This window comes from Aphelocoma coerulescens, chromosome 14, assembly GCF_041296385.1.
Source record: "Aphelocoma coerulescens isolate FSJ_1873_10779 chromosome 14, UR_Acoe_1.0, whole genome shotgun sequence".
Classification (NCBI taxonomy): domain Eukaryota; kingdom Metazoa; phylum Chordata; class Aves; order Passeriformes; family Corvidae; genus Aphelocoma; species Aphelocoma coerulescens.
The window spans coordinates 12,161,914-12,189,137 of record NC_091028.1 but is presented as its reverse complement, the minus strand read 5'-3'; the positions used below and the strand labels follow the sequence as shown (position 1 = coordinate 12,189,137).

The 27,224-nt window shown below is 43.5% G+C and overlaps 1 protein-coding gene across 1 annotated transcript in view; it reads right to left on the bottom strand.

Moving 5' to 3' along the window:
- The window catches only part of GNA12 (G protein subunit alpha 12), a 41,434-nt gene extending 16,610 nt beyond the window's left edge, over positions 1-24,824 (bottom strand). Inside the window, exons 1-2 of the mRNA XM_069029473.1 lie at positions 24,162-24,824; positions 12,347-12,562 (exon numbers count right to left, since the gene is read on the bottom strand). Of these exons, the coding sequence (XP_068885574.1) occupies positions 12,347-12,562; positions 24,162-24,482 (537 nt within the window). The 5' untranslated portion in view covers positions 24,483-24,824. The remainder of the gene's footprint in view (positions 1-12,346; positions 12,563-24,161) is intronic.
- Between the last annotated feature and the right edge of the window lie 2,400 nt (positions 24,825-27,224).

Genomic DNA, 27,224 nt, shown 5'->3' with positions numbered 1-27,224 from the left:
ATATTTTTTTTAAATTTTGTTCTAAATAATTATTTTATCTGTATGTATACAACTGAGATTTTTAGATGAGCAGACTAAAATGACGGTCTTGCAAAACTCAGAAAGCTGCTCAGTATCTGAAAGTAAGGTTAAATGTAACCTAAGTCTTAGCTGCACTCAGGTGTGCTATTTAACAGTTTGATTCATAAAAAATGAAGTGTGTAGAGAGTAGAGTGCAGAAAGAAATTAAATTCCACCTTGCTTAGATTACTCTGAAGTTGTGCCCCATGCCCATTACCTCAGCACTTGGCAGGCTCAAAAACAAAGAACACAAAGTTTGCAAGTCTGAGGGACTCCTCAAGGCAGCTTCACATCTGATTTTCAAAAACCATTTGCCCCAGAAACAAAAACCTCCTTTTTAATAAAAGTTTGGTATTTGTTAATTCTAAGAGACTTAGAATTGACCAGCTCCAAACTCTGAAGTGCAGCTTCTGCCACCTGTTACCCTGCCTGCCTTCCCAGTGCCTTTCCAATTCTCATCCTGCTCTCTGCACTTAGAAGCTCCTCAGCACCTTGTGTTTCCCCACTTACACCAAGACTTGTATCTACCAAGGCTGACCTTCACACATACCTGTAAATCCCCCAGATCAAGTTGTCCCATGTCCCATGCCAAGAACACTTATTTCATTAGTTCCCAGCTGCATTTTGGGTCTGTGAGAGGGTTTCACCCAAGCAGTGACTGCCCTCCCCACAACCTCATCTCTCCTGCTCCAGTGCCAGTGATAGCACCTTGTGTTGAGTCCAGCACATGAATGAACCTCAAAGGACCTTTGGTGACCTGAAATAAACTTCACTTTCCATTCACAATCAAGTCAAGTTTTCTCTTATGATCGTATTTATAGGCATTATCTTGCACGGTTTTTTATCTATTCACATCAAACTATATCAGCTATTCTAAATATTCTCTCCCTTCCTGATGCCTGTTTTGGCATGAGGAGGAGAAATTCTCCAAAACTGCACTTAAATCTTTACCCTATTGATACTGCAGTATGAAGATTTCACGCAACCTAAACTACTTTTAATTTAATTTCAGAATTTGTTCTCTTTCAGGTCTGAAAACAAATCTGAAGATGAAATATGTGATTAGAAATAAGTGACAGTTTCCATCCTCAAGGCCTCATCTACACATAGAAATTAATCAAGCCACAGTGGAAAATGAAGGGAGTTTAACAAACTTTTCCAAGCTGTTGAGCAGACTAGCCTATTAAAAAAAAATCCTAATTAAAGCCTCGGTCACATCCTACTGAACCAGAGAGAGGGCAGCAGTCCAGCCACGTGGATGGCCAGCTGAACTCCCTGCAACCAGGAATGCACGTGCTGGGCTGGAAGAAAGAAGACAGAAAAAGAGGATATAGTAGGTGGTTCTTTTGTCTCCTGCCCACGTCTAACACCATTACTGATTCACTACTGTACTTTGACCAGACTGAAACCACATGGATCAAGGTTTTGAATTCAGAGGTGGCATTAAATGGGAAAGAGTTCCATCAATTAACCAGTGCTTTTTCAGTTTGAGATTTTACTGAGTTTTCCAAAGTAGAATTAAGCGAGTATCAAGGAAAGCAAGTCAAATTAAGAGCTTTGGGGGCGGGGTGGAGAGCAGACCTTCTAAGGACAAACACCAACAGTTTGTTCAGGAGGAAAGCCAAGTGAAGCACAAGTCTGCCACAGTCTGACTGCAGGAATCTGTGTTGTATACAGAGGAGACATTTGAAAGGTGTCAGTAAATTACTTCTCAGAGCAACATGATTTCCACTTTCTCAAACAGAAAATCTTGCATGATGTTTCCAAGAAGTTTTCCTGCCCTCCCCCAAATCCTAAGTCAATAATAGAGCGAAACAGGTTTACTCCTCAGACTTGCTTTACGTATAGCTGCAAACTCATGAGAAGGTGGGGACCATGCTGCATTCTGCCTTTGTGACAGAAGCCTTCCCAGCAGTGCAGCTGAGAAAGAACTGAAACATTGAGCTAACCTTCCCCTTCTCTGGGAAGGGAACTCAACAGCTCTGCTCCCTCCACTAGTGTCTGCTTATCAGCTGGTTGGTTTGTGGCACTTTGGAGCACTGAGATATTTCCTGGAACAGTATCACATTCAGATGCATCTTAAGTCATCTGATCTATGAAACCCCTCCCCTGTTGCACAGCTACCACTGCATACAAACCCAGAAGCCAAAAGTCAAACACTGTCTTCCCTTCCTCTGCTCTCCTCCTCCTCCACACTCAATACCTGTGAAACAGAGCCTGGATTTGAACAGTCCATGAACACTTCAGATACTCTGCTAACTCGGAACACTAACATTGAAAAAACTAATCTTTGAGGCACAGGCATCTTATTTTGGCATCAGGAGAGGAACCATTGCTTGGGAGAAGGATCAGTGAGATAAAGACACTGTCATCACTCCTTGACAAGCACCAGGTTAAGGCAACTCGTGCCCACTTGTGATCCCCATTGCTTGTTCCTTCCCCACAGCAGCAGTGTCACCCCCTCAGCTGTGCTCAGTCACTCCCAGGCTGCATTCTGCCTCTTCTCTAGAAGCTTCCAAAAAACCCACTTGTGCCAACATAAGCAAGAGCACAATGCAAAGCAGAACTCCCCAAACCACCATTTCCTATTGCTCACTGGATTACTCTGTCCCAGAGCTATAGCCCAAGGTAAGCTGAAGCCAAGACTGATGTGCATTTAGTAAAACTCTCCATGTTTTAAGGCAAAACAGGCTTGTTTGGAGAACAGCAGGAGCAGGGGAATAGACAGAAGAACAGCAGGTTAAAGACATTACACTCTTTTTGAGAAGTCATTGCAAAAAGGGCAGGATCTGGATAAGTAGCAAGGGTACAACATCACCACCTGAGCAGGTTATTGCTGCCTAACCATCCTACCTGCATTTTCCTTTTCATCTTTCTGTCAGGTCCCATCTTTTAAAAAACATGGGCTCATTAACCATAATTCACTGTCAGTGTGACAAGTAAAGAACAACTTCAAATATATGTTAAGTATAAAAATACAGAAGATATGCCATTAAGACTTTCTCATAAAAACAGACCTAGTTTTTAATGTTTTGCTTATTTGTTCATCTGTCCTTGTTACTTGTTCTTGATCCTACATAGCTTACAATAAACTGGGATATTCAGGAAAGCCTGAAAGCATTCATTACCCATTATCCTATTAAAATCAGTGGCCCCTTTGAAAAATCCAAGCCTTAACCTCTTACTGTTTTTTTCTCAAGGGAACCTTTTAGAAAATTTTTAAAGGCACTGAAAACAGCCTTGCTGGCTGTCCCAGTTCTAGGTGAAAAGCACAAGGTTTGGTACCAATAAAAAGCTGAATGGGTACCAAAGGAAAGCTGAATCACTACAAAGAACATATAAATGAGGTACAAAAGGCTGACTTGTAAAACTGGAACTTTCTGAAGTGCACTGTCAGCACTGCTGTTCTGAGCAGAGAGAGCCATATCAGGGAGACAGGCTTAACAAAACCAGTCACCTCTTCTTGGACAGTGCCTGGCTTTTTTCCCCAATTTCCCGAAACCAACCACAGGGTCAGAAAACTGCTAGTACAGCACACAGCAAGTAGCAGGAGCTCTCTCTTTTCCTTCACACAGCTAAGCCAGTCCTTGCTGGATCTTTAAGTAGCGCACGTAGCTTTCATACAACAAAAACTTTGAACTCCCATATCATGGTAACACAAATGTAAAAGTCTCCTTTTCAGTTGTATCTTTGAGACTGAAGGGATGAAACCAGTCTGACAAGTGGAGCCCTTCCACTAGGAACAATATTCTTTGTTTTTAGGCAGATAAACATTAACATATATGTCTCTGCATAATGAAGTATTTTTGTAGCAACTAAAATAAAAGTTGTCCTTGTGCTACCATGGCTTTAACCTATGCAGATGCTCATTACTGAATATATGAGTTCTCTCCTGCTTCCACCAAATTTCAGAAGGAACCCTTCATCAGACTCCCTTTGTCATTCAAAGGGTGCACCTTTAAATGTGTCTCACTTCTCAGATTTCTGGAATACATTCTCGTGATACTAGTTGCCAATTTTTAAGTCTCCTGAATGATTGAGGTCCATTAGAAACTTTCTGAGTATGAAATTAAACAGCATAATCAAAAGCTGAAGGCTACTCACTGGGCTGGATTTGTCTCTGCCCAGACCCTTCCTGCACACTAGAAAGGGATAAAGAGATTACTTCAGTGGTTTGTAGCTACAGTTGGGTACTGGCTCAGACAGCCTGAACTGAAAGTTTCCTTCCTTGTTTCTCACAGCATGTGCCAGCATTTCTTGATGGGAATGCAAAGATTAATTACAGCTGTACTTGCTCTGAACAAATCCTCATATTCAATACAGTCCTGCAAGATTTAGAGTAGCACTAATTAGGGCTTAGAACAACAATTCTGCAAAGACAAACATACCGAGTATTTTTTCTAATTATTTTATGCATAATAAAATTAAAGCTTCTTTCCAGAACCAAGGTGGCATTTATTCTCAAGAGCTGGGAGCCAAAAGGACTTTTCCAGCCTAAGAACATTAGATTTAGTGTTTCAGTGCTGTTGTTGAAGGTAAGACATCAAACCATAGCCACTTCCATACGCATACAGAGAGGTAAGGGTGAGTAAAAAATCCTTTGGGACAACCAGACAGTTCTCTAAGGGGCTCAATTACAAAGAGGTAAAGACAAAAAAAGTCTGCACTAAGTAAAATACATATAAGGAAAAAGAAATCTTTCAACCAGAAAAATGGCAATCATTAGGCAAGATGCAAACTCTTGCAATGAATTTTCACCACGTGAGCTGTAAATATGAAGTTGCTTCTCTTATTTCTCTTGACCACACCAAAAATACAGTCAAGATGTATTGGCTTCCAAGGGCCAATAGCAAACAGCTCCTACAGGAAACCTTACATTGTACCAGACTTTTTAATCTGCCTCCAAGAACCTGCATGGTAAAGGTAGGGCCACACTAAGTCTGAATTTCAGCCTTTTGGTACCCATAGAGAGCAGAGTATTAATGAAGTGCATTAATTGTACATCTTACAGACTTTAGAGGTGATTTTGCACCAAGTCTTTGATCTTCAAATAATGTAAAAATTAAAAAATCCTAGAGTGCTCAGAATTCACTACACAGAATAGCAGGAAAGCCAGTAGCACAGCCCTCTTTATTCAAGTCCATCTCAGCTCCCATATGGTAGGCATATCAATTTCTTGTTATCCACTTATTTATTATGTATGATCTTCTCATTACTTTCCAACTTATCCTCCCAATTCCATGCAGGCTAGCTACATTTCACCCAGCTGTTGCACTTTGTCATAACCTGAGGTCAGGAGAAATTCATGGCAAGAATCCTTCTATTTTTCCACAGAGCATTTAGCACTCAATGCTTGGTTGAGGCTTCAGGTAGGTACAGTAATAAATTGCTGTTCTCCAAGACTTTTCCACTTGCACTGCTTTAAAAAAGTCATAATTCATGACCTTTCTGGTTCTTCTTATTTCTCTCCAATAGCAGACAGTATTTAAGAATGGCTAATGACTGTTTTACCCATCACAGCTTTCTGTGATGGTAAAGGCTGGTTCTGCCTCAGAGAACAGCTCCTGTCACTGAGAAAAGATATTGCAAGAGCAGGTTTTCCTAGAATTCAAAATGACTTGCAGTGATTCTCTAAATGGTTGTGAATCCAGCCTACTTTAAATGCGAGTTCTTCTCACCTCTTGTTCAATGGCACTTGGAGCAAAACTGAGAGTACCAAGTGCAGCATTCCTTCCTGTGGGTGACAGCCAACATCTCCAATTGTGCCTCCTGCTCCCGCTCAGTCCTCAGGCTGAATCCCTGACTGTCAAGACACACTGGCACAGCCAAACCCCACACTGCTCCAGGAGCTCTCTGGTGGCAGCAGGCCCATTAACATATCTCATTTTAACATTTATTTTTAGAATATTGCAAATATAATAGGAGACTGAGGATTTAACTTCTGCAGATGCAAACTGATGAACTCCACAGCCTTAGCCAATATCCATAGAATTTTGTGTGAAGGTTTCCAGCTGCATGTTGCTTTGCTATCTCTCAATTTTTAATGAAACCTAAACTATAACTCACTAACTTTCACCTCCTTTAACAAAATGCCACTTCTGTTTGAGGGTTCTCACTTGAGACCTTGCTCTGAAAAAAATTTTCCTATTTAGTCATAGAGACAGGATTAGAAGCCAGGGACTCCAGCTGCTAATCCTTCCTGCTGCAGAGCAGCCACCATGCTTTGCAGTATTACACTTAAACAAGCAATTAACTTCTCCTGCTGTACAAAGATGAGTCAGACTCCATAACCCGACCATAAACTTTGGAGCTCTTGGGACTGGAAACAGAACTAGAACTAAGAATTTAAATCTGGATCTCTGGCACTTAATTGCCATGACACCGGCCTAAAACCTAACTAAGAAACATCTTCTTAACTCTGTCTTCTGTACAAGTCCAGAACTTGATAAAGTCTGCAAGTCTGCAATCTTTTGGGTTAATACAACATCTTTTGTCAGATAAGGCAAAGTTTCAGAATTCTAACATAACAAAACCAGATTATAAGGGACTATTATTGTATTATATATATATATAAAATATAGCATTATCATTCCTTACACATACTAGCTGTATTTCAGACAAGCCTATTTACCATCCACAGCTTCACAATTAGCTTTAAAAAAGAAATAAATCATAGAATATTGTTAGAAACAGATATACTTGACTTTCAGCACTAATAGTGTGCCAATACAAAAAATTAAGGCTCAGCAACAGCAATTGTGAGTTTCTGCACTGTAGCTCTACTGTCAATCCCTTGTTTTGTAAAAAATGTTGTGGGTTACAGTGGTATGTCCCATCCAGATCTAGAAAAGAAAACAAAAAACCACGTAACTTCCCAGAAATAATTTAGTTTCACAGGAGTTCTGCAAGTGAGGAAATACCCACGCAGAGCTCAAAAGTAATTTGGCAAAGAGTTGCTGCCTAGTCCCAATTACATGCATTAAATGGTAACAAGATTTCCCAGGCTGGCACTTTGAGCAGTGTGGTTATTGCCTTTGTATATCTCACCAGCATTGGTCAAGCCTCAGTGGATTTCACTGATGAAATATGAGAGTTTCACAGCTCTGGGAAAAAAAAAATCATCCTTGCAGAATAGGCAACATTCAGAGTCTCTTGTGTAAGCTCATATTCAAACAGTAGTTTGCAAAGAGAAGAGCTCATTTTTGTGTTACAGCCAATTGTATAAGATGGGCTTGATTTGACACTCGGTATTTCCTCAAGTGCATCAGCAAGTGTTTTACAGCGATGCCAGGCACAAGTATTCCTGCATTTCAGGGCTGTGCCATATGTGCTGAAAGAGCAAATTGCCCAGAAACATGCTTTTAGGGCTGCCTCTACTCTGCCATTGCATCTTGAAGAGAAATAATCAGTTGGAAAGTTCATACTTCAGGATTCAGGAAATCTCTGCTAAAGTGCACTGAAGAATTCTCACAAAATACAGCCCATTGCTGTAGATTTCATTGAATATGTCACTTCAAAAATCACCTACTTCTCACATTAAGTCAGCTCTCTGCTGCCCCATCTCTCAATTCATGTGGCTTCAGTCAAATGTGGCCACAAAATCTCCCAGTGCCTCAGGGCCAATGTACAGCCCAACTCCTGATTACATCACTGCTGTACCGAGCATTTCTGTACAAAAATAAAGACATTTAAGCCACAGTTTGCCTACTCTGAATCACGAATTAGTGTGAATAACTGGTGCCTCCCCTCCACACGGCTCAGAACACACAGCTGGCTGCCTGTGAGGCTTTGAAGCCATCAGCTCCTTGCATGGGGAGAATGCAGGAACAAAGCTCTCCTACCCCAAGGAGCAAGCTGTTCCCTCTGCAGTGTTCCAGCACACTGCCTGTCCTGGCAGGCAGAATTTAACCAATTCCAGGGTCTGCTTAAAGGAAAAACAACAAACCCCACAGTTAATTCTCAGGGGAGTGACCCACGTCCTATTACAAATACCCCCAATTCCCCCTCACCTCAAACACACACAGAATGGTGAATGAATGTAAAAGAATGGGTCTTTAAAACATTTTCCAGAGTCTTCCCACATCCAAGGCTTCAGAGGCTCTCAGTATTTGAAGTATTAATGGAAGCGTTCCATACAATTCCCTGTGCACACATCTAAAAATAGCTATGGACACAGTAGTAAGGTTTTTGTCTATATTTGCAAGAGTCTTACTTCCCTCTCAGGAACCACAACTTCCCATTAATGCTGACATTTATTTTTTCTTTTTAAAAAAGCTATTAAAACACCAGAAAGTATTTTAACAGTGCAGTGAATGTCAATAATAATATTAATACATCAATAGCAACAATTTCAATTGATATTCTGGTGACGGATCACGAGCATATTCTCTATATCAACAATGTCAATTTTGCTCTAAGAACTGATGAAGCCACATGATGGCCTTGGCAGATCTGCTCATCACTATACATCTGTTCTGCCCGTGACAAAAATGTAATTTTTTTTCCCCCTGACAAGCCCTATTTATTCCATCTTTACCCACAATGACATCAAGCACACCAAGCTCCAAGAAGTCAAAAGAGTATCTAACCTTGTGTCAATACTTTTTGTTCTGGACACATTAAAGAAGAAGTGAATGGCTTCTCACATTCTCACACTAGAGACCTGAGAGGATGGAAAAAAACAAAAAAAAAATCCCAAACCACAAAATGGAACAGAAACCACATGACCAAAGCAATTCCTATCTTGGCCTTGGTCTCCACCATTTACAGCATAAAAGGAAATGTCATTTATGAGTGAAAAAGAGCCTGTAGATACACACACCCAAACTCCCAAGTACACCCAAGTACTTGTCATTATGCTCAAACTGAAGAAGCTTCCACCCTCGCAGCTAAATCCTGCCGGAAATCCCATGGCTCTTTCTCCAAAAACCATTCCCAGTGGGATTTGTCTCCCCCTGCTGCTAATGGGGGATTTCCAGCCCCTTGTCCAAACTACCACAGGCACCCTCCTAAGAACAACTGTTACAGGACATTTGGAGACTCCAATGTATTCCTTTCTAACATACAGACAGAAAATGAGGTGGGGGAATAATGAGGGCAGGCGAGAAGGGAGAAAAATCCCATTCTGATTACAAAGGAATTCCTATTCCAGTAGTTAAAAAATGAGGACAGACGTGACAATGCAAGCAAACATACAATGAAGCTTTTGTCCCCAAACTACTTGGCTCCCATACAAGGAACAGAGGAACTTGGGTTGGTGGGGACTGGCTGGGGCAAGGGAAGAGCGAGAGGCTGATGTTTGTGAAAAGAAAGCAAAATTGGTTAGTTTGCTTTAAGAAAGGCTGGGAAGACAAAAGCAAAAAAAAAAGCAGCCTGCTATTGTAGAATCCACCCACTCACTTCTGAAACGCTCTAAGACCCAGACAGGGATTTACAACCAGCACTTGTAGGCACTGAGTATAAAGCAGAAAACACTCAAATGCCTAGAGGCAGCTTCTCTGGTGCCAGAGAAGCAGCTTTGAGATTGCACAGGGTTATGGTCAGAGCTGTTTTCTTTCAACAAGTTTGTTACTGCTGAGTCAGCCACTGAGCCAGGCATTGCAAACCATAGGAAGGCACCTGTACACTGCAAGTTTCAGCTCTAGTCAACAAACCAACATGTTTTACTTTTTAACAGTCACACAGCTTCCTGGAGAAACAGAGCCTTCAAGAGCAGACCAATAATCCTACTGCTTTGAAGCCAAAATAACAACAATGATTTAAAAAAAGCTGGCGTTCAGTTGATGGCAAGACCAGGGTGAAGAAAATGCCAATGCTGAATGGGGTTGCTTTTTCAAACAGTGTCAAGGCACATTCAGAAAGATCACAGTAATGTAAAGCTGCAAAACTTTGGTGATGATTTAAGAACTATTTTAAAGATAATAAATTCAGTTTAAACCCAGCATATTCCATTTAATAGCTCACTTATACTAGGGAAGAAAGAGAGTGCTGATGCAGAGGTTTTCTTTAGCCTGAGTTAAAATCAGTTCAGAAAAGATTTATTTTCTCAGAGTCCACTATATCTGGCTTCTATTTATTTACATAAGTCTATATCCAGCAAAGGTTTAAACTAAATGAAGGTATGGGTTTATACATATCATATGCAATTACAAATTAGGCATCTCCTTAAACCACCTCTTTCTTTAAAATGTTATGTAGTTTTAAACTTTTTTTGAAAAGGAATAGTACAGTTGCTTATTCCCATATACTCAGGGAATCAGACATCTACTGAACTGAGAAGGAAGCAATGGAAACTTGTTCAAGTTACTACAGTGTTAATAATTTGTTTAATCCAAGCAGCATTTGTATCCTTGAGACCAATGTACTACATTTAAAAACCTTTTATGCAGCCAAGTGCTTTTTTTTAGTTACAACTGAGGCAGTTTCTAATCCCCTGGTGATGCAGCCTGCACAATAAAATAACAGCACCCAGATTTTCATGTTGTCAGTGCCACAGGTGCAGGAATGGGATGGAGTCACAGTGTTTTTGTGACACTCATGGTTGCACTACTGACAGGGTAACAGCCCTGGTGCCTGCAGCAGTTCCAGCTGCCCCAGCAACACTACACAGGTTCCATCAATGGCATCCAAAAGGATGCACCACGGAACTGTACCACAATGCTGAAGATGACAGCATATCAAATGACCACTTGCATGCCTCTCTGCTTTGTTTCTGTGGGGCTTTTTTATTTTTTTGGTATTTCCTGTTTAATCCTCTAAGCCAGGGAATGCAGAGGTAGGCCTACTACTTTTGGAACGCTATTTATTCAACAAATGGGACGTTTCCCCCCCCCCAGTTTGATACTACTTTATTGCTAACCAGCACAGGAATGAACCTCCCACATGATCCCCATCTGAATCTCCCTCTACAAACAAAATCCATGCCTGACCATAGCATTTCCCAGGGATAAAAAACAAACAATCTTAACAGGCTGCTGATGCCACTATTGCTTACTACACTGGATTCTCTTAGCAGTTGTTTCATGGTAAATTCAAGTTCCCCATGGCACAAACCATCTCTATATTTCACATTTGAACAGTGCTTAGAACAGCAAAGCCTGTGTCTACAGATGCTAGGAATAATGGAACAATTAATCCATCCTCTCTCCCCTGCACATCCTTCCCCCCGCCCCCAGTGCTGTAACATGGAAATTGTTCATTTTTAGCCTAAGGAAGTGAGGTTTATTCAATCATCCTGTGACAGTTTTACTTTGCCATTTCATTTATTCTTCACCTATTTGGCAGTCTCATGATACTTCAGAGACAGATTTCAAAGATATGCAACAACAAGACTCAAACAGGCATCTTATTAGTGGAGACAGACAAGTACCCAAGGGCTGCAACATGAGTTTAACTACAGCATCAGACACTAGAGAACCCACACACAGAAGCAGCATCAGGGAATAATCAGAATTTCACTATCCAATTTCTCTAGTTCTCATTTTCCTTCAGCTGTATCTACTTCCCTTGTGAAAGAGTCTAAAGGAGACTATACAAAGCCGTGTTTCTATCCTTTAACCCCCCTAATTAAACAATGATAACAGTAATTGTGCTACCAGGTTGTTTGGATCAGTATCTTGTTCCACAAAACAGGGAAGAAAAAGAGAAGAAAAAAAAAATCCTCTCCATCTTGTACATATGAAGAAAAAGGAGTGGATTACGAACAGCTGTCAGAAACATATCCCATACCAGAAGTGCAGCTATTTTGGCACAAGAGCATGAAGACCCAACAAGAAAGCAGGGAAGAGAGCACATTTTTACGCTGTCATCTTTCAGTTGCTTATCCAAGTTTCACTTGCAGACGTCAGGATGAAAAGAAACAGCCAGGGAGCAGCAGCCGGAATGGGTGTTGCATTCACTTCAAAAGAGCTGCATGCAGGAAGAGTTCGCCAGTATCAATACAGTGCAAGCTGGCAGGACTGGAAAGTTACAAATTAAGTGTGCCTTCATCAGTGACCTACTATGAACAGACCTACTGAGCTGCTAAAATATTTTTAGTTCAACCAATTCCTGCCTTTTTTGGTTCCTCTTGCTCTTCCAGTTTATCCAGTCATGCACTTTTCCACTCCCTCTTACTGCCATGTAGTTTTTCAAGTTTGGCTCCAATTACCACTTGTTTCTGCTGCTGAAGTGCTCAGATTTACAGCACTCCTACAAACAGCTAACAGGGTGGCTCCATCTGGCACGTAGCAAGCTGTCTTTATACAGCAGAACTTTCTCCTCCCACCACAGAGAGGGCTGTACTCACCAGCTGATACTCGCTCCGGCGGCTGAAGGCTTCCTTGATTCCCGAATCCCTCCAGAGCGCGCCCAGGGCAGGGACATAGAGCTGGAAGGTGGCAGGCTCGATGGGCATTCCAGCTTTGTTTTCAAAGGCCATCAGAAACATTCCATGCTTCTCATTCTCCGTGTACTGCCAAGGGATCCCCAGTTTGTCCCGTGCATCAACCAGAACCCTGCAGCCCTAAAGAATGATTCAGATAAGAAAGTCAGTGATAAAAAGATTAAAGTGTAAAAGAACAAGGACTTGAAGGTACTTGAAGATTATTTTTTTGGCACTGTTCTGGTAAGACTGAACTCAGGAGAGAATCATAAACACTGTTTATTGCAACATCTCCAACAGAAGTAAGATAGAGCCTGCTTCTGTAAGCAATTTAGCCACAAAATATTTCCCCAGGTGGAAAAAGTATTAGCGGCAACAGCTAATGGCAACAAGCAGTGCTACCAACAGATAATGAAAGTAAACATCAATGAGAGTATGAAAAGTGTCTGGGAATTAAGAAAACTGTCTGGGAACTAATGTGTGATCATCATAGCTGTAGTTTTAAAAGTAACACCATGCCTGAAACCATATTCTTCCATCTTTTTCTTTGCATTTGGGTTTTAGACACCAAAAAGGACATCCCAGCTTTCTAAAGCATTAGGGAGATCAGAAGAGCATTAGAGGACTGAAGACATTACATAGATTCCAAAGCTACCAGGCTCAGGAAAGCAAATCCAGTTTTCCTCAGCTTACTTTTTGAACTTGCCACACATTTGCTAAACAATGTGTGATAGGTAGGTTGTGCTACTCTAATACTGCAAGAGAAATCTGGAAGCAAACTTACCTAGTTCTCAATTCAGTTCAGGATTACTGAGCTGCTTATTTTCACATTTTGCAGTTTTTATGGAAACTTAATTTCATATTCATGGCAACAAGGCAAACACATGAGGTTAAGGAAATTCTAAGCTTCAGTCTTGAATCCAACTTCACCTGCAGTAAATAGCTTCCAATGGCCAACATTTATTTCTCAATAGCAAGCACCATTCAAGTTCTAATGGATAGAACTGCTAATGGTGACTCAGCATCTCAAGTACCATCGAATTCACAAGTAAAATCTGTGGGTTATAGTGAATTACTTTTCTCATTGTGTTGATCTTTGGATTTAGAGATATGAAAATAAATAAAATAAAAAAATCTCCAAAACTGAAGTTCTGTTTCCACAGCTATTCACATGAGCCTCCACATTACTGGACTGATCTCTCTTTCTGCATATTTTAAGCTATCAAGACTGCATGTATGTTTTCTTAACACTTGAACCTTTCTGCTCTCCAATCCTTTAGCAGCACCACACAACAACAACAACAGCAATTTCCCAATAGCAACTAAGATTAGAGAGGGAAGTGAAAAGCAACTTAGTGGAGTGTCACAGAATAGGAATTCAAAGAAAAGTGTCGTAGTTGTCACTGCCCAACAGTGCTCCTGAAGTGCAGCTTCCCAAAAATGTAAATATTTATGATTCTCTACTGATTGTTACTTCTTTTTATAAAGTAGAGAATGTATCTCCATAATACCACGAAAAGACTAAAATCAAATATATTTACCAACTGCTGCTTTAAATCCCAGACATAACTATTTAGTAACTCCATCATACAGACCAAAAGCCAACTCTCATTCCTAGTTCCAGAGTTGATCCCTTTATTAACAGAAGTCTTTAGATCGTTATTTGAACTAACAAACAGAAGCATGAAAACCCCTATAGAATGCTCTGTCTCTGAATTGCAGATGTCTCCATGACATCTCACAGCTTCAGACACTTTTGCAAACCATCCCTTGCACACACCCCCATCTTGGCTGCCCTGAAAGGCAGGGTCAGCTCCCCACTATGCCCAGGCAAGAACTTGGGAGATTTTTCCAGAGCACGGTGGTGACTTGAGACCAGCAGCACACAGTTATTTCTAGGTGTTTCATGCCAGGTTTGTCTCTGCTCAGTGAGACCTGGTGTGTATAAAATGGTGAGTCAGCACTGTGGGGGGACAGTGATCACCATCTCCCTGGCCACTTCCCCACGGATCACCATCCCCCATGGATCACCAGCTCCCCACACTGCCCCGGGCCCTGCACAGAGCTCCCAGCCCACGCAGCTCTGACCTTTCTCCTGCCTGGGTGCAGCTCTGCAGGATCTCCCCCAGCTGCTCAGCTCCAGCTCTGGAGCTGGTTTAACTCTTCTCCATCTCACAGCCACTGCAGAGCATCTCAAAGGAATGGCTGCAGGACTGCACAATTCCTGCTTGGATAAAAGAGCACTGGGACCTCAGTCTAAGTGCATTTCCCCACACTATCACTCTGACTTTCCCGGCTCCCACTGGAGACACAGAGGTTCTCAAGAGACTGTTTGTTATTAGGGAAAGTTTCATTGTTTGTGTGGAGAAAACCACAGAACAGTTTCAATCAAGGGCGTAGAGACTGCTCCAGTCCCAGAATAGTCACTTATCTGCTGGCTGCTGCTCGATGGAAATGCAGGTCTGACCCTCCCTGAGGCAAGAGAAGGAACTAAACTTAGGTCCCCCAGACCCTGTGGGAATGCATTAACTACTGTAAGGTCACCCATGGGAAGCACGTGGCATCAGCACCTTCCTCTCAGTGCTCTAGAGACAGAGATGTTGCCACCAAGTCACATGTGGAGCCCGATCTGGGACAAAGTGATTCAGTAGTAGGACATCAGCACTGACAAACAGACACACACTGAATGAAGAAAATAAAAAAACAGGATAGAGGTTAGCAGGAATCCTGTCCTATGCACACCCACAGGAACAGCACCTCTCAAATTTTTTAGAACACATCTGCTTCAAGATGTGTCTCTAAAACACATCAGGAATAAAAGCTTTACATAATGAATAAAATAGTCAATGTGTCTTCCTCCCAACTCTTAGCAGTTAAAAGTGTGACTCAGCAAAATCCTCAGGAAAGTGAATCTAAACTTAACATTTCTCCATCTCCAAAAACAGTTCCATAAATGCTACAAACAGATGTCAGAAAGATGAGGAGAAACAGAGAAATCACTAAATTTAGATCCTATGTACTGCTATTCTCGCATCTCAGACTTACTGGTAACACTGTATTTTGCAACCTCATCGAGCATTTGATAATCCTTGCCTCATTAATCTGCAGAGCAAGCTACCATAGGAAAGGTTTCCTCTCACTGGAAACACCAGCAAGACACTTTTCCTGCCCCTTTCCTGACAGTTTTTCTCATTTTCTGCTACTATAGAAAATGTCAATTCACTCTTTCATTCATAAGGCTGAACACCATCAATTACCATTCTGTTTTCAAATTTGGAATATGGAAAAAAAATGAAGCAACAACTTTAGAGGTGGAATAAACTTCTGAACACTTCAACTAATTTAAAGCTTTTATGCTGCAGGACCCAGAATAAGCACAGATAGATAGAATTAGAACTCACAGATAAGGAGAGTGTCAGGCATTAGAAAATAGCAAACCAGCAGCATAATGGAAGTACCAGCTAGGGAGGAAAAAATAGGAAATTCTCTGTTCCATTCCTTTCCTAATAATTTTTAATATATTCAAGTCACTGCATAAATCCCTGGCATGCACAAAGCCTGAATGGAATCAGGGTAGAAGAAAAAGGTGTAACAAGAGTGTGATGTGATCTACTTCATGAAGTATTGTATCTTATACAGAAGAAAACATTAAATCTAGAAATCCATAGATTCAAAAAAAGATAACTAAGGCATGGTATACAAGAAACTTACAGAAATTACAAACCACTTGCAGAAAGGAAATAGACAAAGACTGTTTTTCTCCTTCCCCTCGCTAGACAAATATGATTTATCAAACAGCAATTCGAACCAGAAACCTACACAGCCCCGGCCAGACAAATACATTTACACAGGATGTTGGCCAAAAGCAAAAATGGACTCAAAAAGCCATGAAGACAAATAGGTAGAAGGAAAGTCCAAAGAGGACTATTCGATTACATTCCAGATGCAAATCCTGGCTCAAGAAATTTCCAAAACCAAAGGCTGCCAATAACTGGAAGAGCACACCAAAGGATTACATTGCCTTGTGCTCGTACCCGTTTTTGGTTGTGGGTTGTTTTTTCATGTCATAGACAAAGCCCGAGCTCCTTGGCCTGACACAACACAGCTGTTTGGAGCATGTTTGCTGCTCACCAGCAGTAGGAAGGCTTTAGGAGCATTTACACAAATGCTCATTACTGGGACTGTCTCAAATGTAATTTTTCTCCTTTACTTTTGAAAGCATCCTAGCTTTGAAAAAAATCCAGGTTCTCTTGTATTTTTAAATAATAATTAAATGAATTTGTAGGAATTATTAGAAAGGTTATCACGAGCTAATGTCAATCGAAGCCAGAGATATTTGCCAATACAGGAAAATAAGTGTTGCAGTATTTAAAGAGCAGCATGATTTAAGCACATCTTGCATCTGTAGTTACACTGCTTCATAAAACACAACATTAACTTTTTAAATTATTCACATACTCCAATACTTGGATTCATCATCCTTAAAACCTCACACCTTTGACCAGATGGGCCAACACAGAGGCCAAGTGAACACCCCTCAGTTAAGCACCATACACAGAATTGGCACAACAGGTTTGGGGGGCACTCACTCACAGGCAAGGCCAGGTTCTTCCAAGCACACACCAGCAGTCAAGTGATCAAAAAAACTGATTATTCCAGTCAGTGTCCAGAGAGAAGATGCAAACCTGCTCAGAGTTTGTATACAAATAGAAGAGTCTCCTACAGTGCATTTTCTCAAAATAATTTTAGGGAACTGCTACTGGGTCTGAGATCACAGACCCAGCAGTAATACTACAGCAGCAACTTTTTACACTTTGACCACTAATACACTGTTTAACCTCACAGCAACCCCCAAAATCTCCAGTATCTACGTATCAGTTATGGACCTTATTGTCCTGAGAGAAGTGCTGATCGCTGCTAAGTACTGCCTGGGGGACTCCAGGTCACAGCTAACAGGCACCACTGTCTTCTCCTATGGCTGCAAAGCAACAGGAACACTGCAGGCACAGGGAGATTCAAACGTGTTTCCTACTGAGTGTTTTTCCTGTTGTTGACAAGGAACTGGCAAAAGTCTGGGGATCTCATCTCACAGAGACCAATATAAATCTGAACTACTGCCAACAGGATTGCTCCCACCTCAGCCCGCAGATATTCCTTGGAGCCAGAGGAACAGCACAAGGTGATGCAGCCACAGGAACACAGGTCCAGCTGCACAATTTTTAAAAATAAAGTTAGCAAATATAATCATATGCACTGCTTGTAAATTGCTGTCTGGAACACTGCAGAGAAGGTGACCTACTACAAACAGAGTGATAGCACGACAATCAGATTTTTACAGCACACCATCATAAAAGCATTAACAGAGTTTTTCTTTGATCTACGTCCTTGAAGCATTACAGCCAAGCAGTAGCAGAGAACCCAATGTTATTCAGGATAAGGTTTCACATTGCAGAACAGTCAAACTACAAGGTACCATCAAAAGGGGCATCTTTCCTGGCAGTGGAGTTCCACCCTGTCCTGATAGGTTTGTCATTTGCCTGAGCCCACAACCCAGTGAGCAAACATCACTAAAAACCTGGTCATTTATATAAAAAGTGATATCCATTGCCTGTGTTAGTTTGCTGTGAGGTGAGACACAAGGGTAGGGGTGGGAACAGCACCAGTTGGCCCAGTCAGACAACGAAAAGGCTCCCCAGTTATGCATGTCCTTTCACCACTCACATATTCCAGTACCACCCAGGTGAGAGCAGGGCAAACAGCAATGATGACCTACCTTCCAGCCCAACATACAAATAAAAAGTGGGAACAAAGGGGAAGTGTCATTTACCTCGTCCACAGGAACACAAATATTAAAAAACATTTGGATTAGCCACTGAGTCTCTGGATTGGGAGCAGCAGCGATGTCTGCTTGTCTGGAAACTCTGAAAAGAGTCCTTGTCTTTGACTGAACCCAGCAAAATGACGATAAATGCTGCAGAAGGAAAATACTCAGTGCAAACTTTACTTGTAACTCAGCACAGAGTAGACAGAGGATGACCTCAGAGATGACGACTGGTGCAGGACCTCACAAAAAGTTCCCAGTTAATGCTTTCAGACTTGTATGACCAGCTCTCTGCTTGCCCTGAGACCACCACACCAATATCAGCTCATAGTCAGTTCATGCTTTCTCCGAGAGAACAAGTAGCATCTGCAGCTCCAAACGTATCCCTGCCATGCTGCCCTCATGGATTCAGTACCCAGCACACGTGCTCAGACAGGGCTTTCAGTGCCAGGGTGAGACCAGCTCCCGACCTTCCCTAGGCTGAAAATCCCAGGCAAGTGGTGGAAACTCATTTGGAAACTCTGCGGCCTCCAATTTTTTTCAGCTTTTTCCATGTTGGAATTTGCACTGAACTTACTTTTTCAGACACTGTGCACTAGAGCTTGCTCCGAAGTTTTCCTGCAAACATTTTTAACAGTGCAATTTGCTAATTTTTTGCCAACACTGTTTCCAAGCTAATTATAAAAATACATGTATAGTCAACCAAGTGAATATAATGTAACCTCCCAAATTTAGTCACTCCAGTGACTAAACTTTTGTCTGGAAGACATCAAAGTATGTGCCTGCAGTCTCCAGGGACTAAGTCATATTCTGCAATACTCATGACTACATCTCAAGAGCATTGTGAGCTCCATTTTGGAACAACTATGAATAGTTATCATTTGCTACTGACCATTACTCCTCTTCCAGTATCTGCCATGATGAATAGAGATTGCTGTCTCCTAGCCCAACCAAGAGACACCCCAAATGCAATGGGACCACCAGAGCTGATAGAATTTACATTTAAGACATAGAAAATACTGGAAAATACTAACTAGAAGTTAGTAAGACGTGCATTGGTTAAATGAACCCAGAACAACAAGATCTCATCAGGGGTTTTTGTCTTTTCTACATAATTTAGTGAATATTATTTTTCTTAATAAAATAAGCTCAGAGCAGAGATAATCAGAATTAAAAAGCTGTTCTATTACAGAACTTTAGCACTTCTATATTAAATTAAAAGGAAAAGGTTCTAATTAACCACAGTTCCTACACTCTCCCCGCCATTCCTCTGAGAAGAGGCTGTTCCAGCAGAAAGGAGATTGACACTGTCCTGAGACCAACTACTCAAACAGCTGGATCACAGCTCTGAAGTAACAAATGGAGTGTCACCATCATCACCTCCTAATGGGTTTCCAAATTCATTTGCATGTAAACGCAGGCAAGTGTGGAGTAAAGGTAATTTTAAGAGTAACTGGGGTTTACATGATGTATTCCCCCTGAGTTTGTAGGCTACTGGAAGAAATATGCTTACATTATAAATGAGCAGTAACTTGGTCACTTTCAAGTGTAGCTCCCAAACGAACTGAGGAATAATCTGTTTCCATATCCCAGAGTTTGCATCTGTACCTGGCTGAAAGCTGAAGGTTGCAAAAGAGTTTTCTTGGTTTGTTTGTTGATGACAGGAGGTACAACCACCTTACTTCAGCCACCATAAACACAACCTAAGTAAATTCAAGGTACACAGAGTCCCAGCAACAGTCCAGATTTAGTATTAATTGCAGAAGTCTAAAGTTATTCTTGTAACTGCCTTCAGCACAAGCCACTTACTTTGCTTTACTGCCACTTATATTCCTGCTATCAAGGAGAAATGCTCTCAGGTATCCCCTCATGTATTGCAGCTGCACTCAAAAGTCCCAAAGGACTGTTCCTCAAAGATCTTTCATGTTCAGAATCTTTCCTTGTTTTTTCCCCACTCAGAGCTCACAAATGAAGCTACACATAACTTCCTCTGCAGTCCTTCCCTCTGCAATTCCAGGCTTTTCGATTCCACAGTCAATCATTACAGCTCAAGCCACAAACAACAAGAAAACACTCATGGATGTATTGAAACCTTGAGCTGGTCCTTCCATTCTCAACAGGAAAACTAACATTACCAAAAGAGCTCAACAGATTATACTTCAGGCTTTTAAAAGCTGAACTTTTTCTCTCTTCAGATCGAAATCTCCTAAACAAGCTGGTGCAAGTACCACTCTGGTGCTTGTGGATTGCTTTAATTATTTTCTTATGCAACTAAACCAGGTTTTTTTAAGCAGCATGATATTCACATACTTGAAACAAAAAAACATTTAGACAAGGAACATCAGAGTTGTGACTCGTTGAGTGTCTGAGCTCTTTTAACTTTTATCAAAGGAACCAAGTAGAGTAGCAAGGCCAATCCATCTGTTTTGGATGGAAGGTATCAAAAGACTCCTGTAGCCACAGTTGAAAAGCATCAAAATACTCATGTAATACCACCACACACTGCTTAGATTTGAAACTTAAGGTACATGAAAGTTTTCCAAGTTTCTCTGCATAGCCAGGAGTCACCTTAAAATTCACGCCTCGGCAGCCAGACAGCCCTGTCCTAGGCACTCTCCTTTTCCAGGTGGGTGTGCTGAAGTCCTGAAGCCTGTGTACTCATACCAGAACATTAACACTACTGCTTTTCACTTCCATCATCAAAAGTTCCAAAAAGTTACTTTGAAACTTAGCCTTGATTAACAAGCAAAACCCGAGTTAACCGATGACTATTTACCTTAAACCAAAGCAAAACTCCTGTATTTGAATACCATCCCACAAATGCCAGAAAAAGCTAGCAAGGCCCTGAACCATCACCTGTACTAAATGGAAAAGTAAATTCTGTATCATAGGTTTATTTTACTTCAGCATTTTGTTTCTAACTAGGGTTTCCCCAAAATGGGAGATGAGAACCAGAGAGAACAGGGTAAGCAAAGAATGCAGCATTAAGAACATATCAGAAAAGCAAGAAGGTGAAAACTCAAAATAAAGTGGAAGCTGACACTAATGTCAAATTACACTCAGCACTGTTATTTTCAAAGAGGTTTCACATTGTGTTCTCTGAATCAGTTTCTTCATTCTCCATGAGCTGTACAGTTGCCTAAATGCTACTGCAATAAGCATTTTAGAAATATCCAGCACTGTTAAAGAGAGTAGGAATGCTCCTCCTTCAGAGGAGTTTAGTCATGGCTGGAAAATGAAAATTTACCATTTAATCCCAGAGATTTACACTGCATTTCTAACTCAGATCTCAGTGTTGCAGAAGCTTAGCAGGACCATTGTTTGACCATGCTGAGGACTGTGTGGAAAAAGGGGCTAAGGTTGCTGCAGCTGTACTTGACAATGTCACACAGATTTATATGCTACTTGATAGGATCATTTCCACTTCACTTTGTCCACATACGGTATGATAAAAATTCATCTGAGATCTTTTACTGTCAGTTAAACACATGGTGATCTTGGCTTTGTTAAGTCTTAGTGGGTGATCATTGAACTTCCTGAAAAAGTAAAAAGAACCTGTAGTCTAAACACTGTTATAGAAAGAGCAGCAATCACGTGCACTTGACAATTTATTTTGTCAAAGAAGCTAAATAAGTTTACTTTAAATACTAGATGTTTATCCACAGAACAAAGGTTAATGCAAGACAGTATTACACAATTACCCTAAAATAAAAGCACTGACAACATCAAGCCATTATTCTGTCTTGGTATTTGATTTTTCTTCCTGATGAGTATGGCAGAATATCAAGGTGTTATCAGGTTTCTTTCTGATGAACAAAAATGCAAACAAAACATCTACTGCCTTCCCACCAGAAAACTCTTCTAGTTCCCTTTGTTTGTTCTCCCTCCTCCTGCCTACTTTTTCCACAGTTACTATTCCCAAGCCATTCCCCAAAAATTTATGGGGGGAGTGTAAACAGTATTCTTAGATGCAAGAGCCACCTGTGTCATCTGGAGAAGCAAGGGAAGGAAGAGTCTGACACGTACCTAGAGGAGAGCCCTAACCTAACCTTAACACTCCCAAATCACCACCTACAAGGCCAAAAGAGCAATCGATCCGCTGAACCATATTAACTCACTTTAAAATTACTTCCAAATTTTATTTTCAGGATTAAAAGAGTTCATAAGGTTCAACTGACATAGTCTAAGAAGTGCTGTTAACTATCAGAACACCTGACTGCTACCTCGAGGACCCAGATTCTACTCTGAATTCTGCAAATCTGCCCAGAGCCATCCAGCAAACAAGTGTTTCAAGTGTGTCACTCTGCCTCCCCTACTACAAGGAGACACTTTCCTTTCCAAAGCACACTAAGTTCTACTGCTGAAAGCTCTACACCTTCTGCATACATAAAATATTACATCATTTAACTATAACTGCTACTGCTTAGACAACTTAAAAAGGAAGGAGTCTCAGATTTTTCCATTTTCACAAACTGCTTCCCTAAAAGCTTTTTCTACTACTTGAAACTAGTAGCAGTAAAAAATAAATCACTGGCAGGACCACAATAAGCATTAAGACCTAAAATAAGACTCCTTATTTCTAGGCATATAGATTTTAAAAAATTGTAACACTCTCTTTGCTCACATAGCTACAATCAGAAAGAAGCTTCTAAATTTCAACTTTCATGCAGTTAATGGGCTCCAGCCTGAAAACGGACAAAAAAAAAAGAAAAGAAAATTAGACAACAATTTTCCTGTTCATTAACAGAAGTGAAAGCCCTTTATAGAATAGCAGCATTCTTAGAAACAAGAGTCATTGTATGCATGCACTTATTAAGTGCACATAAAGCTTCTATTTAAACACAAATCTGGAAACTCAAAAGTAACTTGTTATCTTTAACTTGCACAGTTCCCTTTCCTTTAACTTTGTATGAAATCTCACATAGCCTCACAAATCCATGCTCACAAAAGAATGGAGACAGTCCTACAGAAAAATATAGGCAGGAAAGCAGCATTTCTTTTAGGGAAAGATTATGAAGATGAAGAGAGAGACATTCCTGAGTGAGCTTTTTATGTATCTTCAGGTATCTTCTGAAATGTGATCACTTCTACCTGCACAGGGCATCAAAGCTTGTAACCCTGAAAGAAACAGTATTTGCCAAGGTTGATCTTCCCTAATTTGGGAAATATTGGTCTGTAGACCAAAGGTTCTACCAGCAGGTTTTATATTCTCCAGTCAATACAGAAATACGCTGCCAGCACTATAAAGCCTGCACACACACTGAACAAAAACTTTCCTGCAAAGGCACCGAACCAAAGTTATTTCCCTTTCAGCTCTAGGTTTGATAACAGCCCACACTGCCCAACTCTGCGGGCCTACACTCCCCCATTTCTGCAAATGTACCAAGGAACAACCACTTGCAGCCACAGCATCTGTAAAAGGACCCCTTTCTTATCCCATCTCGAGGTACACAGACTGGGGATACTTCGCAAAAGTAGAGAAATTCCTCCTAATTTCTTCAAACCTTGAAGTTTCTCCAATTCCGACTTCGAGGATGCTCTCATAATGTTTTTTCCAGAAGGCAGGCCACACCTATATCCTCTTTCCTCTGCGTTTCCACAAAGCTTTTCTCAATCCCCTTTGCAGGGAAATTTTCTTTGAGCCTTTTTCCGGGAAGCGTTCAGCCGGGTAACGCCGGAGCCCACATCCCCCGGCCCCCCGCAGCACAAAGGTCCCCGCCCTCCGAAACACCTGCACCGAGACCCCTTCCCGGGAGGAGGGAGCACCGAGAGCCGCGGCGGGGCAGGCGGGGGGCGCAGCCGCCGCCCCGGCCGAGCGCTCACATCCTTTTCCGACGGCGGCTCGGGGCACGGCCCAAGCTCCCGGCGCTGCGGGATGTGCCGGCGCCGGCCTCCATCCCCCCCTCCGCCGCCCCTCACCTTGAGGATGTTCTCGTAGATGGTGGCCCGGAACTCCAGCAGCGCTTTCTGGTCGAACTCGCGGCCGTGGATGATCCGCATCTGCTTGAGGAAGGTGGACTTGCCGCTCTCGCCGGCGCCCAGCAGCAGGATTTTGACGAGGCGGCGCACGGCGCGCCGCTCCCGGGCCAGCATCGCGTCGATCTCCCGGCTGCGCCGCCGCGCCTCCCGCTCCGCATCGCGGCTCCGCTCCTTGCCGTCCCTCCGCGGCTGCTCCCCGGCGCGGCCCGCGGCCTCGGCCGGCAGCAGGCAGCGGCTCAGGGTGCGCACCACGCCGGACATGGCGGCGGCGGCCCGGCCGGAGCGCTCACAACGCCGCCGCCGAGACCCCGAGCTCCGCCAGCATCGGGCGGAGGCCGCCGAGACGCTGCGACCGGGAGGAGGAGCAGCCGCAGCCGGGGGCTACGGGCCGGGACCGCCCATTACCCGCTCCGTCTCGGCGGAGGGAGGGAGCGGCCGGCCGGGGGAGGGGTGGGGGCGGCGGGGCGCGGCCCGCAGGCCCTGCCCGGGGAGGGGTCGCGATCGCCCCGCGCCGCTCGGAGAGGGCTGCGCGGGGCCGGGGGCGGCAGGAGGCGCCCGGAGCCCTCGGCGCGGGGTCGCGGCGGTGCCGCGGCGGGGCGGGGGACGCGCGGCCCCGGCCCCTCACACAGCGAGCACCGCCGCCCGCGCGGGGAGGAGCCCGCGCCTCTCTTACTGGGCGACAGCGCTGTCGCTCAACGTCCCCGTCCTCCAATTGGAGATGGTGGCGCGCGGGGCGGGGCCAATCCGGTGACGCGGCGCGGGGCAAGGCGGGGCGGGGAGTACCGGGCGGGGGGCGGGGACAGAGGCGCGAGCACCAATCAGCGGAGAGAGGGCGTGGCCTCTTTGGCGGGGGCGGGGCCTGAGGGACCGAGGGAGGAGGGGGAGCACCGCCCGGCGAGTGACGTCACGCCGTGCCCCGTGTTGTTGGCGTGACGTCACGGCGGCACCGGGGTGACGTGCGGGGCGGGCGCGGCGGCGGGGCCGGGCCCGCGGTACCGGGGCCGGTGTTTGCAGCGTGCGGGGAGAACCCAGCCGGGTTCGTTCCCACCAGAGTGACCGAGCGGCCAGGTCATGCAGTGACGTAGAGAAACGTCATCGCTGACGTCATCAGAGAAACATGTGCATGGCACTGCAGCATCCTTAGATCCTTACTCAGCCAGATTAAACTGCACAGGGATTTGTCTCTGCAGGCCGGGCTGCCCCTGGCAGCTGATCCCGAGTGGATCTAGCCCCTCCTTTGGCATCCAGACTCCAACACCCGGGGTGAACCCGCTCCTCTGGGACACTCCAGTCCTTGGCTGACATGGGGTGTAATTCCTTGCAAACACGCTGGAGCAAACCAGTGCTGGGCTGATGGCGAGGTGAGGATTAAAGTATCAAAGTACGAGTTTGAAAAAAAATCCCCCATGTCTCGTGGTTAGGTACTGGAGGGGAAAAAAAACATTTTGGGAAACAGCTGGGGTGTGATCACCGAGCAGTGGCTGGGATCCCAGACCCTCTGGCTGCAGAATGAAATCATAAAAGACAGGCACATGCCCTCTGTTCTATGAGATTATTTGTCCTTTCTGCATTACTTCTGTCTGTACTTCCAATTATTTATGCCATAAACCTCTATTCCAGTTTAAGTTTGCAATAATTTATCCTCCCCAGGCTTGCTCCAAACACCGGGGCAAGTGACACAAGTGTAGAGAGCTGAGGGAAACTACTAGGATGACTGGGATTTCACAGAATATTAAGGATGCTGAGAATCACAGAACGGCTTGAGTTGGAAAGGACCTTACAGATCATCTCACTTCTCCCCCTGCCATGGACAGGGACACCTTCCACTACCCCAGGTTGCTCCAAGTCTTGTCTAACCTGACCTTGGACACTTCCAGGGATGGGGCAGCCACAGCTTCTCTGGGCAACCTGTGCCAGGGCCTCCCCACCCTCCCAGGGAAGAATTTCTTCCCCATATCCAATTTAACTCTTACCTCTCTTCAGCTTAAGGCCATTCCCTCTTGTCCTGTCACAAGCCCTTGTCAAAGGTTCCTCCCCTGCCTCCTTGTAGGTATTGAGACATCTCAAAAGTCAGGGAGTCACGATTTAAAAGAAAAACAATTAAAGAAATCCTTTCATGGAAGTGAGAATCCTGTGTGAGGATCAATCCCACTGAGATGCTATTGTCAACTCTTTCCCAAAGAGCAAGTGGTTTTCCCCCTGGCAAGAAGAGACCTTTCAAAACTCATTTAGGTATTGGAGATTTCAGGAGACCAGCACAAGACTCTTAGTCCTGAGCCATTCACTACAGAAGCTTTCTTGAACAGTTTCCCTGCCATGATTTTACCGTTCAATTGCAGTTTGAGACTCAGGAGCAGCTCATTCCACCCATAAAATGCTGCTGTAGTTCAGGAGTTTCCCACTGGATGTCATGCTTACCCCGCCAGAACCCAGTAACACCGGCGGGGTGGAGACAAACAACCCAACCCCGAACCCCCCCGTTCTCTGATTTTCCAACAGCTGAGCGCTCAGGACTCCCGCTGGAATCCACAGATGTTAAACTGCCTGGAAATCGGGCCCTTTGCAGCTGTGGAGTGCCCAGATTGGCGTTTTCTGATTAGCTCGGTTTCTCCTGCCCCACTGGCTTTGTCTGTGCCCTACTTGAGGTCCCCTTCTGACTTCTGAGGTGCTGAGGGGGTTTTGGCAGAGAGCTCAGTAACTATGAAGTCCAACTCCAGCGACAGACCTGCTTCATGTGGGAGAGGGAGACTGTGGTATACAATAAACTAATCACATAAATCAGTTGCCAGACGTCCTTAGTTCTCCATGCATTCATCCATGAAAGCAGCTTTCAACAGCTCCCATCTAATTGTCAAAAGGAAAAGGTCCACCCCTCCCTCCCTCCATCCCCCGCAGCACTGTTGTTCCTCATGGAATCATTGGGAAGCGGCTCCCGGAGCAGGACAAAGCAGAATTCTGTTTGCTCCTGCAGCTCTGCAGCCGCCGGGGCTGGTGCTGTGCCCA